Below are 17,431 nucleotides of genomic sequence, written 5' to 3'. Positions count from 1 at the left end.
GGTGAGCGTCCCGGGATTCTGGTGCCGACCGAACCCCATTTTTATAAAAGGCTCCTGTACTTAAAATAAAAAAACAGTGCTGCTAACAAATACTCAAGCTTGTGAATGCGTGCATTTGTGGGGATGCTTGCGTACCTTTGTTCTAGGTTTTATTGAGAGCGAGTAACACAGATTTTTTTTCTGATTTTCTCTTTTCTCTGTTCTCACACCCGCTTCCTTCGGCGACCTGCTTCAGCAATGTGCAGCCCTCAGGGAACGGTCCTTTGTCAGACCTCCCACAGACGGCGTCGACAATAGTACAACCGTGCTTATAAGTTTGGCGTGCAGTGCACGTGAGAAGAGATGAGCATCAGTCACCTTTTTGCCATAGACAAAGGCACTTCCTTGGATGAGAAAAGCCGCTTGAGTGAAATTTATACTGGCATCCCCTTCCTGATATGTGATTGGAGTGTGCGACAACTGGAAGAGAAAAAAAGGCAAAGCAAGGGAAAATGTACAAAAGTACAACGTGCGGTCATACAAATGATCAAAGTATAGCAAGTTAAAAAACAAGTAACATAAAACAGAAAGGAACACGTAACAAGGAATGAAGAAGAGTAACGAAAAAAGGAACATTTTCCCAGTAATCATAAGGTAGAGACAGCATCAGACTTAAGTCCATAATTTTTTATGTAGCAAATAGGATAGCACAAGCTCTGGTAGAATATGAAGTCATAAATACAATGCACCACGTAAAACCAATTAGGCAATAAATGTAGATTGGAGAGGGTTTTGTCCCAAACCATACGTTTAAACACACACCAAAGTCAATTCCAGCTTCCTAGGATGTTTGAAAGCAACATTAAAAAAGAAACAACAAAAACACATGTTGAAGTGAAAATTGTATTTCACAACCTAATGCCATTTACCGTGTTTGTGCATTTCTCTATGAAAGAGCAAATTCCTCTTAAACAAGTTAAGGTCGATACCCAGATCCACCCACCCCCAGGATTGGGACAAGATCTAGCTACGCGACTACCTGTAGTGGCGAGGCCTGGAGGGTTACAGCATTGGCGCACTGTGACTAACACATTGCTTTGAACGTATGCGGGCTCTTTTGACCCACTGCTAAAGCAATCCAACCATTCTGTCTCGTCGCATAAAGATCTGGCTTGCTGGGATTCGAACGTTGGTTTGGAGCATGCAACTTCAGTTGATTTCTCTTTTGTTCTTCACACCTACAGGGTCGACACAGACATGAAACTTTCTGTAATATGAAAGAACTAGCCTTTGGTAACTCACTGAGCTCTATACCAGCCTTGAAATATGTCTGCACCACAAAAAAAAATCAAGTTTCAAATTTCACGCAACAGAATGTCAGCAGTTACGTAAGGTAGACATTTAAAACAGGGTTATCAGCCTAATAACTTTACGGTAGAATTAGGTGGCACTATCGAAGTAATCTAGATGCAGCACGACAATCGCACAGTCATTTTTCTTCATGGTGGCTTTGGGCGGCAGCCGGCAAGTGCGCAAATAAGTCATAGTGACTTTATAAGGGGTAACTCATAAAGCAGCTGGCAGTCACCACTGCTTCATATATTTTACTTGTTACCTAGACTCTCTTACGTTTGCATTAAAACTGGAATAGCAGCTATTAGGACAAATGTCTCTTGAATGAACCAAACTTGTATTCTGTATTCATGGTTCCTTTAAAGGGACATTAATATGTAGAAACAAGATCTTTCGTATACGTAAATCACAGTGCCGTGAATGTACATATACCACTCGCAGCAGCACCAGTCGCCTATTAATGCAGTAAATGCCAAAGCATCGAAAGCATCAAAACAAGTATAATCGCCCCCCGCATATACTTTCCTGCACTACGATTTGTGACGACACGAAACTTGAATGCTGAAATGCGGAATTGGTGCAGCTTGCGTAAGCATTTTAACAGTGAGGTATATTTAAGCTTTTCATTCCACTTTGCAGCCCAACCTGAAAAAACACCGCACGCACGTGACAGTACACCTCTTGAGAAGAGCTCCGCGTCAGCCAGCTCGACCATCAAGAATACTCTGCCCAGCGTTCGTGGTGCAATTTTTCACGTGTTCATCTCCTCGCCAGTTCACGTGCGTTTGCGCCTAAAGTGGGGAGCACAGACGCCGAGTTCGGGAAGCCAGTTGCTGCGGGTTTTAGCATGTGCTAACGCGCTTCACTTTGGGAGAGGTGTAAAAGCCTGCAGACAAAATGATCCAGGCCTGCCAGTCATGGAGATCATTGAGTGGAAAGTTTGGAAATTCATGTGAGGTGCAAAAGCAGAGTCTACGGGGAAGGGAGGGGGGTCCTCTGCTGTTTCTCCAGCCTTACACCACTAGTGCAGCAAGCTGCACCATTTTTTTGTAACAAGCACTAAGGCGGCGATTCAGAAAGTTTGTTTTACCCCAAGTGCTTGTTCCGGAAAAGTGGTTAGACAAGCTGCAGCAATCCGCGCTTCAACATGCAAAAATCAAGATTTTACAAAAATCGCGGCTCAGGAAAGTGAATGCACGGGGAAGGATACGTGTTTTGAAACTTTTGGCAATTTTTGCAGTATTAAGCGACTGCCACTGCCATGGGTGGCACATTTGCATTTATGGCTCTTTTCAACTGACACAGTCAAACTTCCTTCTACACTTTAGTCTTTAAACAGTATTCTTTACCAGGCACTTGCATCACAACGAGACTTTTACATGTTATTTTTGGCCCCAAGTTTTGCCCCTCCACGCCAAATTCGACCAAGGGTAGATCCAACTGGAGTGTTTACTTGCGGTAAGGTTTTTGGCACTCTGTGCTTTTAACAAGAGAAAGATATGTATTTGAAAAACTACAGGCAAATGCCTCACTTGTACAACTCACAACCATAGTGTAAATTTTAATCTAAAAATATAACGTGTTTTATACTTACAGTGCCTCAAAATAATGATACACCCATTAGTTACACAGGCCACATGTAACGCGGCTAGCTATCCCAATAAAAGTATCCTCATCAAACCTAAAGCCTGGTCGCTGCAGCTTTAGCAATACAGTAGATTTCTGGTATACCTGGGAACAACTTAAGAATAGCAACAGAAGTTGGTGCTATGCCTCATCACTGCAGCCAGATGTTATTCTGGGGGGCGCAAGTAATGCTTTACTTAATGTATTTTGAACATGACACGAGCCGTTTGCGCAATTTTTTCTGGACTTAACATGCTTATAAACGAGTGCAGCGATGACAAACAAGCTATGGGAGAAAAGGCAGATGATATCACGCATTCATGGAAATCTCATAACGCGTGCCCCCGCTGACATCCGGGTCCCTCGCTTAGCGGAGTGATACCAAACATGAGCTGTTGCCATTCTTACCTTGTACCAGTGTATAATACGCAGCTGATACGAACTATTCTCTCACCTCTCACCGCAATTAAGAATCGCAAGCTCTATGCGGCATGCCCAAGTGGAGCACTGCATTTAAGTACCAGGTTTCCTTAAGAGTGTACAAAGTTCCCTGTAGATAGAAGTCTTGTTCCCCCCCCCCCCCCTGCTTTTCCAGACTAGACAGCACAGGTCCGAGACTTTCACTGACCTCATCGAGGTATTGGTCCAGGGAGGCGGTGATGTCCACCTCGAAGTTCTTGGCCAGGTCTCGGATCGGGGTGAGAAGGCTGGCGTAGCGCTGTTCGATGTCACCGTCCTGGGTCGTGCACCGCTGAGACATGCCGGCCCGGGCGTACGTGTCCTGCGAATCTGCACACGCGTGCCAAAGTGCCATCTCGTCAAGGACACGCAAGAACAAAAAGGGCCACGCAGAAAATTTAAAATGCCGGTTGGATTTACAATAAATTTTCAAAAGAAACCGACTGGCTCTAACGAAAGCGAGTGTGGGTTAGGTAGAGCAATACATATTTCAACTCTTACGCCGATACACCCGACTAAGGCGAGTTACTTAAACACCGCCAAAGAAAGCCTGGCCGCCATACTTCGCAGACCGATGCAGTTTATTTCACCCACTACATCAGCTTGCAAATGTTCCCCTGTGAAATACGTTTTTGACGTTACACAAGACAATACTCCTACAGATGCGAAGATAGTCAAAACTTCGTATAAAAATCAAATAGTGCTTATTTGAATCCTCTTCAAGAAGTCCATATTCACAGTATACAAATATTTGGTTTTGGTCGAATGAATAAATGAATGAATGAATGACTTTATTGCAGAGAGGAGGCTATAAAGCCCTGTGGGTAGGGAATGGAAAAGAGGATTGAGAAAGGCAACATTAAGTTGTCGTAGTACATCTAAATAAAAATATTTGTACTCTAATCTCAAGGCGCGGGTGAGCTGTTAAGCACAGTGGAGACCTAGAACCTAGTGACTAATGCTCATGCCAACATCGGTGAACATGCAAGGGTTTTTTTCCTGTACATACTTGCACTGGTCCAGGGGTACCTACCGTACACCTCTAAACAGCATCATCGCATTGGAAAAATGCAATGAAGTTAAACCCGGATGTAACGAACCTCCATGTAACGAATTCCTGGACTTGAGGTTTTTCAATTGTCCATTGCCACCCCATTGAAGCCTGTGTGCTTGTGACCTTTATGTAACAAAGCTGTGCGACGGTTACCTTCGATGTCACGAATTCACTATGCTGATGAGCTATTGTTTTGCTATTTTTCTGAAATATTGGTTGGAGAAATGCTCTAATTTGGCAAATTTTGCTCGCACCCCACACTACCGTTCGTTTCCACGTGTGAGTGGGGGCTCGATTAGGTGCCAGGCCAACCAGGAGACGTGTAGTCGCGCGTCTGCACTGCTATATTTGGTGTTGGTGCGATGGTCACGAGTCAGCGACGCTTCTAGAAAACGAACAGTTTTGGCTTTTCAAGACAAGCTCGCAATATTAAATGCTGTCTCCGCCGGCGAAAAAGCAGAACACCGCCACCGGTACAGTATACCAGCAAGCACCCTCTCAACAATTTTTAGTGTGGAAAAGAGCGTGAACTTCGTGAAAATGCCTCTGTTTGGTGCTCGAAATGCATTGAGGGGGGACACTGGTCTCAAAACAACTTTTAATTTTCAAGCAAACTTTGTGAAACTTGTCAGTATTGCTGCTTTACCCCAGCAGATTTAAAATATAACATTTTCCGAATATATATTCCAATTTTCATTTTCAGCTTTTCAGGTGGCAAAAATGCCAAAACTAAAAACCAGTGAAGCAAGCCATGATGGTAAATACCCTACTTTCAACGTCGTCGTATTTGAGGCTGATCTGTACCTTTCAAACTTCAGCCTGCCTGCTTAATGGGGCCATATGAAGGCAAAACACTGGTGTGGTCCATTAAAAAGACTGCTTTCCCCTGATCACATTATCACGAACTTCAAACAAATTGCGATGCAGTCGAACCTCATTATAACGAAGTAGTGTCAGGGCAGCAAATTAGTTCTTTATATCCGATATTTGTTATAACCGTAGATGCAAAAATTGGCTCTAATATATCGGCAATCTGGCTCGTGCAAAAATCCTAGATAAAAAATTGTTCTAGGCTTCAAACCCACTATAAACAAGGTAGTCCTTATCTGTCTCCTTGTGGCACTTCAAACTAAACGAACCGGAACGTGAGAACGTGAAATTACAACAGAACAAAGTTTGTTCAGTAAAACAGGCCGGCCGGCCTTAGTTACTTTACTTGGAGGACGTGGCCTTCGCCTGGTGGCTTTTCACAGTCTGAGCGGAATGAAGTTTTTCACAGTGCTCACACAAAGCGCTTTAAGCTACTAAAAACGATTGTTTTGTCTCACTTCTTTTTTATATTTTGCTTTTATTATGGTAGCTGTCGAGTTTTGAGCCTCGCGGGAACCAAAGATTTCTTCGTCACAGTCTATATCGCGCGGATCTTGAGGTTTCAGTTCCAGGTGTCATTGAAATTAAGCATGACCAAACAAACTTCGTATTTAGTTCGCTATATCCTTGTTCACTATAACGAGGTTCGACTGTATTAAAGGAAACATGCAAAGCAGTGACGACTCCCCAGTCACTTTACTCTATGACATCACAGAATGTTGCTTGTGTGATTACTGGGCATCGACCTAAGCCACCACCGAGAAACATGACTTATCCATTGTAGTGGGGCCCCATACTCCGCCTAATCGTATCACTGGAATGGGAACATGTAGTTAAAACACTGATAAAAAACGTTTTAGTGTTGGCCCATAATACGTCGCTTTTACCAATATTACGTCATCATGCTGAGGAATGTTAGTTTTTCAATATTTCTATCATTTTTTTCAGTTAAAAAGACCCCTTCGTGGCTGGAACTAAGCCGTGTAATACCCGTGCCACACGTAGATAGAAAATGACTAAGTCAATGCCTTAGGTTTTAATGCCATTAATTCACTGCCACACGTAAAAGTATAATGCCATTCGCTTTAATGTCATTTTTGGCATAAGGAGTTCCACACAACTCATTCGCCGTCACGAATGTTTTAAATCTGCCTACTCTCGAACGTGATGTGCACGAAATAAAATCAACGAAACTCAATACCAGTGTTAACGCGGAACCGTAGCTGAACTTCGAAATAGGACTTTTTGTGCACTCTTGGTGGCGCAGTTCTTAAGAAGATGAAGTTCATTAAAACAGGAGCAAAAGGCGAAACATCGTGTTACTCATCGTTTTGAATTTTTCGGATTCGGCTACCGCTGGCAGGCGACGGCAGCTGCTGAAGCCGCTTTTAAAAACGGCTCACACCATTTTTTAGAAAACACTTTCTCATAAAGCTTTCTTTCCCCAAAAACATTTTAACCCTTGCAAGACGTTTCTCTCTTCATTAAAAAATTCCAAAATATGAGTGCATTTCTTTCCTTCGTCCTTATCACCACCATGCCTAACACATCTAGTGACTTTGCGTTTTAACATGTAGCACTGCCCGACCAAACAATGTCATTTGGTGTCTTCAGGCCTTAAACACCTAATGTCATTTTTCGTGGACGTGTGTCACGGGTATGAGTTACCAAAGAATTTTTTAAACATGACCAAAACCTTTTTGCCTTCATAGCCCCTTTAACCCGTTAAACCCTGGATTTTTTTATTTCAAGTAAAAACTTTTTCCAGTGTTTTGCCTTGACTGGGCTTAAAACAAAACAATTGAGCTTGTGGTGCAAATAATTAGCGATTTACAGGAATATCTAATTAGGGTATTTATTTTTAAAAGCTTAAATTGTAACAGAAAAGCTTTTTTGCTAGTTTTCCTAAACTTTGGAGAGCGCCGAGCCAGCGTACTAATACTAATGCTGGTAGGGCAAGTAGGTTTTGATATACAGTTATGTCATGAAGCTATGACTTCGGTCCTTGAGGCCATCCAACATCAGCCTGGTCTTAACTGCAGTGCCTTCGTCTTTCCAGCGTTCAGCTTTCAACAAAACGAACAATAATTACATATATTCCAAGAGGCATCACTGAAGAACTATTTCCCAGAAAACTAGCTGCTTTGGGTTTGTTCTCTGTGAGCTACCAGAACTTTTGTTAGGGTCCTCGATTGGGGACACCGCGGATGAAAGGGTTAAGCACGACGAATTGGAGCAAAGGAATTTTGTATGCATACACATTCAAAACCAGGTAACTGCATTAAATGTCGTCACAATGCAATATATTTGGTGCTTGTGAGACAGAAGAAAAAAAGAGCGGTTTTAAGCAGAAGCTCTGCATTTTAAAAATAGCAGCGGAGACAGAAACACATTTGTAATAGTGCAAAGCTAGTGCAGCAATGAAATGCATTGCTACAATAACTTTGCTCGCACACTTTTTAACACTTCCAACACAAATTAACACTACTACCCAAAGAATTTAACTTCCAGCTACAATACAAGCTAATGCGGAACTATTCAGAATAGATGAGATACAAAGACAGAGAGAGAGAGAGAGAGAGAGAGAGAGAGAGAGAGAGAGAGAGAGAGAGACGAACGTGCGAATAGTTTCGGCTTATCGCTGCCCCCCCAGTCTTGTTTGGCGATATGCACACAAGTAATATCAGCCGTGCAAAGATACGAGGGATACACGCCGCTAGATACATTGCAAAAAAAAAAGAAAATGGAACTAACCTGTTCGCTGCTGCCGCATTGAACCGGCCTGCATGGTGCAGTAGATCTGCGAGTCTGCCGTTCGAAGATACCACGTTGGCTGGGCTCACAAGAGCTTACTTCACCGGCATCCCCGTCAGAAACCTGAACAGGTCACAACGGAGGCAGAACATTAAACTTCAACGCAGGCGCTAGAGAACAACTGCTAATGGACATTGCTGAAGTGGAGAGCACGAGGTTTGTGTTGGCCGAGATCGACCCTCAATAGTAATTCAAGTATGTTGGAAAAGCAGACAGCGTTGAATGCGCTTCGCAGGTGACAACGGGAATAAGTGACATCCACTTAGGGTTACTAAGAAGAATGAAAACATTGAAAACACAGGAACAAAAAAAAAAAAGAAAATAAAACAAACGCGAAGGAACATACTTGTTCACTGGCTACAATTACAAGGATTTCAGTTAAAGTGTATGAAGAAATTGTTACGTCCGACCACTCGAGAAGGACATGAGAAGAACGTACCGAACTCGAGAACACTAAACGGTGCCACGCTATAGTATCGGGAGCATGACGTCGTGTAGCGCCAACAAAACGACAGAGGACACGGAGGCAACGGGCACAAGCGCTAACTTCCAACTGAGTTTATTGAAAAAATGCGTGAATTTAAAACACTGGGGCGGAACATTATCAAAAGAAACAAAGATAGGAAAGAACAGAAAAAAACAGGCGATGACAAAATTTGCACACAAAATAATTCGCACAGCGCTGTGACGTCGAACAAAAGGCAGCACGAGGCATTAACTAAGGTGGCACCCACCCCCCCTCAGATAGCCCATCTCCTTATCGGACAAGGCCACGGATGGCGCGGACACGCAACGATCCCCCAGGCGTGCTATTTCGGCAGCCTCGATTATTTCTCTTGTCTTCTGGTTGGCGTGACCAGCGATGACGGCACAACTGTCAAAGAGGGGCGTACAACCGCAATCACGGCATTGAATGCCCAAGTGGCCCTTGACATCATGGATTACCGCTACCAACTAGCCCAAACCCAAACTCTAATAAGCTATATATCGGGAGCAGCGAACATGGGCTGAGCTCCCACACCTTGGAGAGACGCCGTCAGCGACTTTAGACACTAGCAGAACAGCCGTAAACAAAGTTAACGAGGTCAGAGGCATCTTGCGGTCACGCATAACGAACACGCAGCGCAGTGTCTCAGGCCTCACTCAACAGCACAGAAGTCCACAAACAGGCCGCGAAAACCTCCGGTTACATACCGGTGGAGATCATGTACAGGCCTTTTTGAATGCACTCCGTGCCAACGGCCGCCTGGGGCAAGTAAGGCCAAGAGTTGGCGCGTCAACGGTGCATAGTCACGGTAGAATGTGGACTCCCACATGCAGCGCGCATTCGTTCATTCAAATCTACAACAAGGAAACAAGTTTTTGAGCAAACTCTTACCAGCAACCAGCGCGGCAACGTCAGGCATAGTGCGGTTAAAGCGAAACTAGGGAGATCGGCATCAACACCGTTGAACGCCAGCACCGCCTCTCTGCCAACGTATGCCTGACAATTCCGCGTAACATTGCATGTGCGGAATCGCACGCGCTGTGTCGCGCATAATCGGACGCATTTCTTTTTAGATGCTTTTTAGGTCCCAGCTGGCTGCCTGAGAGGACGACCTATCTGAGCAAATGCCCGCGAAAAGATGAGGCGGGCATATGCCGTGGAAAATAGGCGTCAGCATTTTCTCTCTCTCCCTTACGGACTTGAGGCTTGGCACGGCCGATGTGCTCGCCCTAATCGGGCTTTAGAATATTTCTCGAATGCGCAAGCTTCAAACACCATGCCACAGAGCACGACCATTCTTGTTCCGTGCACCATCTCAACCGTACTTCGCGTTCAAACCGCCTCCGAGACACGCTTGCTTGACGACTGCCTGATCGCTCCTTTTGTTGTCGACCAGTATCGGCAATGTGTCACCGCCATTTCCATGCTGCCGCATTTTGCCGCCGTCAATTAGCTGTACACTCTATTTTACAAAGCGCACAAGAGCTGACGGAACACGTCGAGACAACGGGCGTACACTGTAACGGGCGAATCGGAAGAGACGGGTTGAGAGCCGCGCTTCGACTTGACGCGGTGCGATATATGGCAGCGCCACCACAGGTCAATGCTGCCGCTGGGATGACGTCACACTCTCCATAGACGCGCTTTCTAGCTTGTTCTCGGTTCTCCTGTCGCTCTTTCCGCGGATCGACGGTGAAAATTGTTTGCCAACATTGCTCACGCAGTAATGACGCGTACCGCCCGTGCCCCGTAAGGGGTACCGCCCGTAGCCTTTGAATGGCCCCTGCCTTGTGAAAGTGACGTCACGAAAAATTGGGGGACGGAATTTTTCGGTGACGTCATCTTCGCGGGGCCGCGAGGAGAGAAAGTGAGAGAGCGTCGGCGGCCGAATCCCGAGGGTGCCCGACTGTGGCGCCTGACGCCGGCGGCGTTACGGGGGAACGTGTTGTTCTTGTGTCCCGAGCAGGATATAAGTCATGCCCTTTTTTACCCCTAATGTCTCATTTAAAGAGTGTCAGAGCATGCGCATATCTGTCCATTGATCTTTTTAATTATTTGTTTTATCGATCCAGTTTTCACATACGTTTAGGTCAGGTATAAAACTCTAGAGCACTGTAGTTAAGGTATTCATACACCCAGCCCCAACAACCCCCTCCCCCTCTAGGAGGATTTCTACCCCCACCGAATTCAAAATTCTGAATACACCCCTTCCTTAGTTGTAGCATCGATCGATTCTCAGACGGCGGTACGCAAACGACGTATCACGTATACGCGTGGAACCACGCACATAATGAAGCAAAAAGCTGCGGTTCAAGGCGAGCTAACGAGTTCCTGCAATTAGGCTGCGGCCAGCTGTACTCAAGAAATTGGAATCGTATATAGCTTTGATTTTAATATCGAAACTATATTCGCTTTAAACTGACCTATCTTCTAATTACAGAATATTTTTTTTTTCAGAAAGATGGGCAAGAAAATCTTAGCGCATGTAAAACTGCGCTTTTCTGCATATAGCGTATAGCATTCACATATCACCGGGCACGTCGTGTCAAGAGAATGCGATCAGTACCAGATTGCACCGCTAGGTAAAAACATTTGTAGAAGATATATAGTGAAGCAAGCGGCAAAATAAAAACTCCTGAGAAAAATATGGGCTCGGAATGTAAACCCGTCCAATTTTTTACCAATATCACGGGAGCGTCGAACGTTCCGTGGATCAACGCCGTATGATGGGGTGATACGACAAACTCGGCGAGAGTAACCGCATGCGCACTAAGCGAAGGCCGCAGCTGCCGTCGTCTGCTAGGCTGTTCCAAGAGCAGACAGCCACCACATACTGCTGTTACCACTCGCTTTAACTTGCCCTCTTCGCGCCGTTAACGGCGGGTTGGAGGGCAGTATGATAAGCGAATAAAAAAATGGGGGTGGTTGTCTGCTCTTGGAATAGCCCAGCAGAAGACGAAAGTAGCGGCCTTTGCTCTCGCCGAGTTGGTCGTATCGCTCCATCATACGGCGCTGCTCGACGGAACGGTCGACGCTCCGATTGGTAAAAAATTGGGCGGGTGTACACCACCCCAAATCTTTTACGGGAGTGACGACCGATCGGCATGTTAGCGCCTTATGGTCGTGAACGGCCAAATAGGCGAGAGTACGGGCAGGCGCAAAAAAGCCTTGCCTGTGCGAGCATCGTCTGCTACGCTGTTTTATTGAGAGCCAAATACACCCCCAATTTCGGTATTTGCATGACTTTGCTTACGTGAAAGAGGGGTTATTTGAAGAACATGCGCATCTCCAATGCCCGTTTGATTTTACTTCTGTATCAATTCCCCGGCACGTGCCCTAGGAATGTTTGTAATCCCTAGCTGCCTTTGACGGCTAGCGAAGCGGCCTGATACGAAAAGCAGAGGGTGCGTTGCTTTTAAGGAGACAGCGTAGCAGACGACACTCACACGCGTGCGCTCACCCTCGCCTACTTCGCCGCTGGACACCGTGATTATAAGACGCTAACATACCAATCGGACACCGCTCCCCTGATATTAAAATTTTGGGAGGGCGTACTTAAACAACTTCAGCATCCGGCTTATCCGGCTACAAAACTTTTTTGATTAAAAAAATGGTCAACGTGCTCAGCAGCTGGCGCGAGGCTCCGCAGCTTTTTTTTTTCAGTTTCCTCGGCAGCCCAATCGGCATGTCTTCTCCTAAATGTATTCCTGGTGGCATTCTTGCGCCACAGCCTCAAGGCTACCGTGCTCTGACAGTTAGGTAACAGGTGAATTAGCTATGTCGTATTTTCATTGGCAGTTCGGGTTAGACACATGCCTAACTAGACAAAACGCCGCAATTGGCTGTCAGTCCAAAAAATTGTAATAAGGGGGACGGAACAGAGAAAGAACTTGAACATCTTTTTTTTTAAAGGGACCGCTTAGAATTGCTCCATAGCGGATTCGTATATATTTTTATTTGCCCGTGGAATTTCTATTGCGAAAGCAGTGTTGGACTGCCAATGAACTGCTCCGCACAGACGAATAAAGGAGATCATATTGATTTAGCCGTAGATGGGTATGGTTTCCTCATTCCAGGAAACAGGTTTAAATGAATGAATAAATAGCACTTGTAGGCTAGTGTTGTCAGGAGTCAGCCTATCAACCGCGGCCTATCACGAAACGCCATGTGACGAACGAGCCGTACTCATTTATGCACCGTCTGCAGCGGCAATGTGAATCTTAAAATCACTAATATTACAGTCCGTATAAAGGGACTGGTATGTTTCACCGATGCAACGTAACAAGAAACGCGTGTCTGGTAACATTGTACGGCTAACGCTTTCATCTTAGCGCTTAGCGCGTTGAAAAAATTGATTTGATCCGAACAGAGATAAACAGCCACTTCCCAGCAGTGCAAGGGTTACGAAGGAGTTCACGCCAAAAATGATAAAAAACGAAAACGCAACGGATGAAAGCATGCGGGCGCCTCTCGTGCGAGGAAATTCTTGTTTAGTATTGTGGTGAATAAGTTTTGTTCATTTACTGCACTCACTCTATAGCTGCTGACAGGCCTGCTGAAAAAAAAGAACGAATAAAAATACGGTAGAAAATGACCCCCTTTTCGGAATCTCGTCCCGTGCTTTGTAAGCTCGTAAATATATACCTTCGAGCATCGTTTCGCAAATTGATATAGTATAAAGATTAAGCAAAGTGAGCACTCGCCTCATTCGTGTTGAAGTCGGCGCTGGGGTGGGTCCTCGTGTTGTCTTGCTAGAAGCAACAGAACGGGTTGTCCTCGAACACTGGTCTGTCCACCTTCCGGCCGCTACGCGTCAAGCTAAAAAATGGCACGCACGCCCCCCAAAACTCGAGAGGGAAAAAATAATCCTCACCCCTCTCTCAAGCACAGATATCTTCTGCTAGCTATCTCCCCTGCCTGTCTTCCGCTTCCCTCTCAACTGGAAACAGCTTTCTTCGCCCTTCCACTGGGACCAACACAAAAAAAAACAAACCACCTGGCCTCTTTCCACGCGAACGCTCCCGTGACAAGTCATCGCATTACGAATGTTCCCCTGCTACGAACCGCCTTATTATCAACAGGCTTATGCCATGTATACGCCATGTGAGGAACGGCCCGTACACCGGCTAGTGTGGCTGGCTAGCATAAAAGGGACCCATCAACACGTTTGATAAGCCCTTTCACCCTTTCCTTCGCCTCTGGAAGCACCGTGAAAGCTACAGATATCGCCAGCACGGAACGGCACTGCGCGATTTGCTCGTCGCACCAGATACTCCTTCCATTTGTGCCTTGTTTTTGTGGATTTATGTTTTGTTGCTATCGAAAAGCGTTCACTGCTGCAACTGAAGCAAAACCGGACAAAAGCCGCTACATGGCCTTAAAGGAGCCATGAAGAGAAAACACAAGTTTGGTTCATTCAAAAGATTGCCTCGTTGAAATCATATTGGCACCACTTTTAACGTAAATTCCGCTCAAATAAGCTACATAATTACGAAAAAATGGAATGGCCATGCGCCCAACTAGCTCATTTCTCGCAACAGAACCTATGATGTCATACGAGACAGCTTTGCGATTGGTGGAGGCCGGCAAAAGCAAAAGCAAATTAGGCAGAGCTTATAGGCTTGCCGAACGAGCTATTTGCGCTTAAATGTTGGGCACATTCTTTTTAAAGCCCTAAGAATGGTGGGACAAACAGTTGCAGTTACGAAAGCCCACGTAAACATAGAAGTACCGATGCGTACTGCTGTTGGTACTGCGTGCACTATGCTTGATTTAGCGGCACAGGACGTTTTGGGGTTGTTTCAGCCGACACTGGCCGATTGACGCAAGCTACGATGTCTTACGTGACCGTATTTGTCGAGCGAGTACCATGTTTTACAAAACGATTGTCTCGATGAACAAAACAAACCAGGTACAAATACGTTCACAAACAAACCAAAGGCAGAAAACGGCTTGCCATGGTGTGGTGGCGCCATCTAGGTTCACTAACGGTAAACACGGCCCTGTGATGTCATTGCAGACCACGAAAACGCACGATTTAGCGGGAAAATTAAAAATTTGACTTAAAATAATTCATTTCTCAGTGAAGAAAGCATCGTTTGCATTCGGACAAGCGCTGGGGGCACTATAAAACACGAAATCGTTCGAACAACACAAACTTGTGTTTTGTCTTTATTGCTCCTTTAATGACGTAATTCGAGCGGTCGAAGAACGTCAAGGCAGGGAAAGAGAGCAAAATCTTTTGAGCGAGTTTCCCAGTTATTTAATGGGCACAGAGCAGTAATTTTTGGCTGAAATACTTTGCGACCCCTAATCTAAGTACTGGTGTATTGGGTGACTCCGTTCTGCAAGCATTTAAGATTTCAAGAAAAGTTGAAAAAGTGTCGCAGGACCCCCCCCCCCCCCTCCCCTTAAAAAAAGGCCACCTTCGTAATTGAGATGCGAAGACAGAGGAGACAGTGGAGCTGGTGGTTTCAACTAGCTTCAACTTGGCTTTTTAAAAAACCGCGTATTATCGTCGCGCCGCGTTTCCTCCTCCTTTCAACTTACTCTCCGCTGTTGACGGCGAGCGAGCCTTCCCTCCCATGATGCTGCGCTCCTCGACGGTGACGTACTCCGCTATTGCGCTGCTCACACAGCCGTCTGCTACGGGCAAGCTTTGTTGACACCATGAATCCCGCTCTCCGCTCAAGGCTGGAAAAGCGAACGAAAAATCTGGCCGCATGTGTGCGGCGGCCTGGCCTTGCCCTTTCGCGGTGTACGTTGCTGCAGAACTTTGCTATCGGCGACACGCGACTCTTTATCGGCGGCGAACTCGCAGCCGCACGGGGAGGATCCTGCGCTCGCTCCCTTGGATGCACAGCGCACTGTTTATCCAAAAATTCCCCCGCATTTCCCCGAGGGGGAGAATGTGAAAGTGCGAATGCACGGTTGTCGGCCCGCTTGCGGCGCTTGCGCTCGGCCCCCGCAGCCCACCGCCTCGCCGCCTTCTCTTCCATCTCTTCCATCGGGTTTGTAGTATCACGTGTACACCACGCAGTTATCAAGCCGCTATAACGCCGCTGAGTCGCCAACGCACGCCGCTGACGACGTAGTTTGAGTGCGTTAAAGATATAAGGCGCGTTCTGACACCGATATCAGCGTCGCGTCCGTAGCTTATTCGGTAGAGCGTCGGGCTGCGGCCCGCAAAGTCCTCGGAACGAAACCTGGCGCCGGATGCTGTTTCTTTCTTAAATATAGAGGAGCACTGCGGACGCCGCCGACGCCGCCGCCGCCGCCGCCGGCGGTGGATGGTTTGGGGTCGCTTATAAAGAGCATTCGCTCTTAAAACCGACTATGCTCTCTCTCAACTAGGAGAAAACCTGTACGTGAGATCTTACGTCTCGCCATCCGAACATCTGCGCTGCGAAGCGCACTCCCCGCCCCTGCTCGTCGGCTCCTTGCCTCCTCGCCGCTTCCCCTTCACACTCCTTGTCCTAGCATTTTAGATGCGGAGCATCTTATAGTCAGGGCATGTCCCGCGTCGGCGTCCGCACTCACACTGCGCATGCGCAACTCTCCTCATTCCCTCTCTCCCACAGCTGCGCGATACTCCCGCCACTTCTCTTGTACCAGCTGCGTGCACTTCGCTTTAGCTTCTCCCGCGTTCTCGCTTCTGCTTTCGCGGCGCATGCTCGGCGCTTGCGCATCTCTCCTCCTCTCGTCTCCTCTCCTTTAACCTTCAATGTAAATGGAGTAGCGCGCTGCGCGCGTACAGTTGAGCGCTTGCTGCGGTTGACTCCACTTCACTCCGTTCTTCAGTGAAGTGTGACGGAAGCAACAGTCCCGTCAGTTAGTGGGTTGGCGCAAGCAAGCGTCAGCACCACCCCACAAACTAACAGCAACGCTACGTCCACTGAAGACAAAGCTGCGCAGCGAAGGGCACGCGACGCTAAGCGCAAACGCTTGAAGCGAGCGGCGGACCCTGAGCTTCGTCGGCGCGAATGCTCGGCGCTTGCGCATCTCTTCTCCTGTCGTATCCTCTCCTTCAACCTTGAATGTAAATCGGGTAGCGCGCTGTGCGCGTTCAGTTCAGCGCTTGCTGCGGTTGACTCCACTTCACTCCGTTCTTCCGATGAAGTTCTACGAATATAACGGAAACACAAGGGAACCCCGAGATGCTCCGCATCTACTCAGCGTTCCCTTCGGGAAGATGGGGCTAATTTTTTCCTCCATTCCTACAACACCTCCCCGAAGACATCGACATCTCTATCATCTGGACACCAGGCCACACCGGCCTTGCAGGGAATGAGGCGGCCCACGCCGTAGCCCGCGACCTCCTCAACCGGGCACTCCCAACAGCAAGGCCAGGAAGAACCGGACAAGCCCCACCTGTCCCACAGGCACTGACCCCACTCGACCTCACATACAGCTCCATTCTCTCTCATTACACAAACACAAGAAGGATATACCCACCTCCTCATCACACTCTTTCCAACCATCAAGCGTATATCTACCGGCGACTGCAAACCGAGACATACTACAACCACACCATCCTGTCCCACATCTCCCCATCTCTGTTCCCCTACAATTGCCCACAGTGTGACATTCCACTCTCAACTTACCACCTAGTATACTCCTGTCCCCACCACCCTCACCCCATCCCATCCCCATCCCCTGAGCAGTGGGAGTCTGCGCTGACCAGATCGGCACCGGAGCGTCAACTCGCGCTGGTGCAACGAGCCACGGATGCAGCGCAGGCCCGCGGCCTCCTGGACGAAGGAGGCTGACCACACCCCTTTCCCTACCCC

General features: G+C 47.0%; 1 protein-coding gene across 1 annotated transcript in view; it reads right to left on the bottom strand.

The window, feature by feature from the left end:
- LOC144154754 (condensin-2 complex subunit H2-like) overlaps positions 1–13,500 on the bottom strand; it is a 69,119-nt gene extending 55,619 nt beyond the window's left edge. The window contains exons 1-4 of the mRNA XM_077685870.1: positions 13,346–13,500; positions 8,096–8,218; positions 3,587–3,747; positions 358–459 (exon numbers count right to left, since the gene is read on the bottom strand). Coding sequence (XP_077541996.1) covers positions 358–459; positions 3,587–3,747; positions 8,096–8,129 — 297 coding nt within the window. The 5' untranslated portion in view covers positions 8,130–8,218; positions 13,346–13,500. The remainder of the gene's footprint in view (positions 1–357; positions 460–3,586; positions 3,748–8,095; positions 8,219–13,345) is intronic.
- Between the last annotated feature and the right edge of the window lie 3,931 nt (positions 13,501–17,431).

The sequence above is a fragment of the Haemaphysalis longicornis genome, unplaced genomic scaffold (assembly GCF_048455015.1).
Source record: "Haemaphysalis longicornis isolate Haplotype H1 unplaced genomic scaffold, Haemaphysalis longicornis Haplotype H1 scaffold_90, whole genome shotgun sequence".
Classification (NCBI taxonomy): Eukaryota; Metazoa; Arthropoda; class Arachnida; order Ixodida; family Ixodidae; genus Haemaphysalis; species Haemaphysalis longicornis.
Note: the sequence above shows the minus strand (reverse complement) of the source record. Positions and strands in the feature narration are given on the sequence as shown.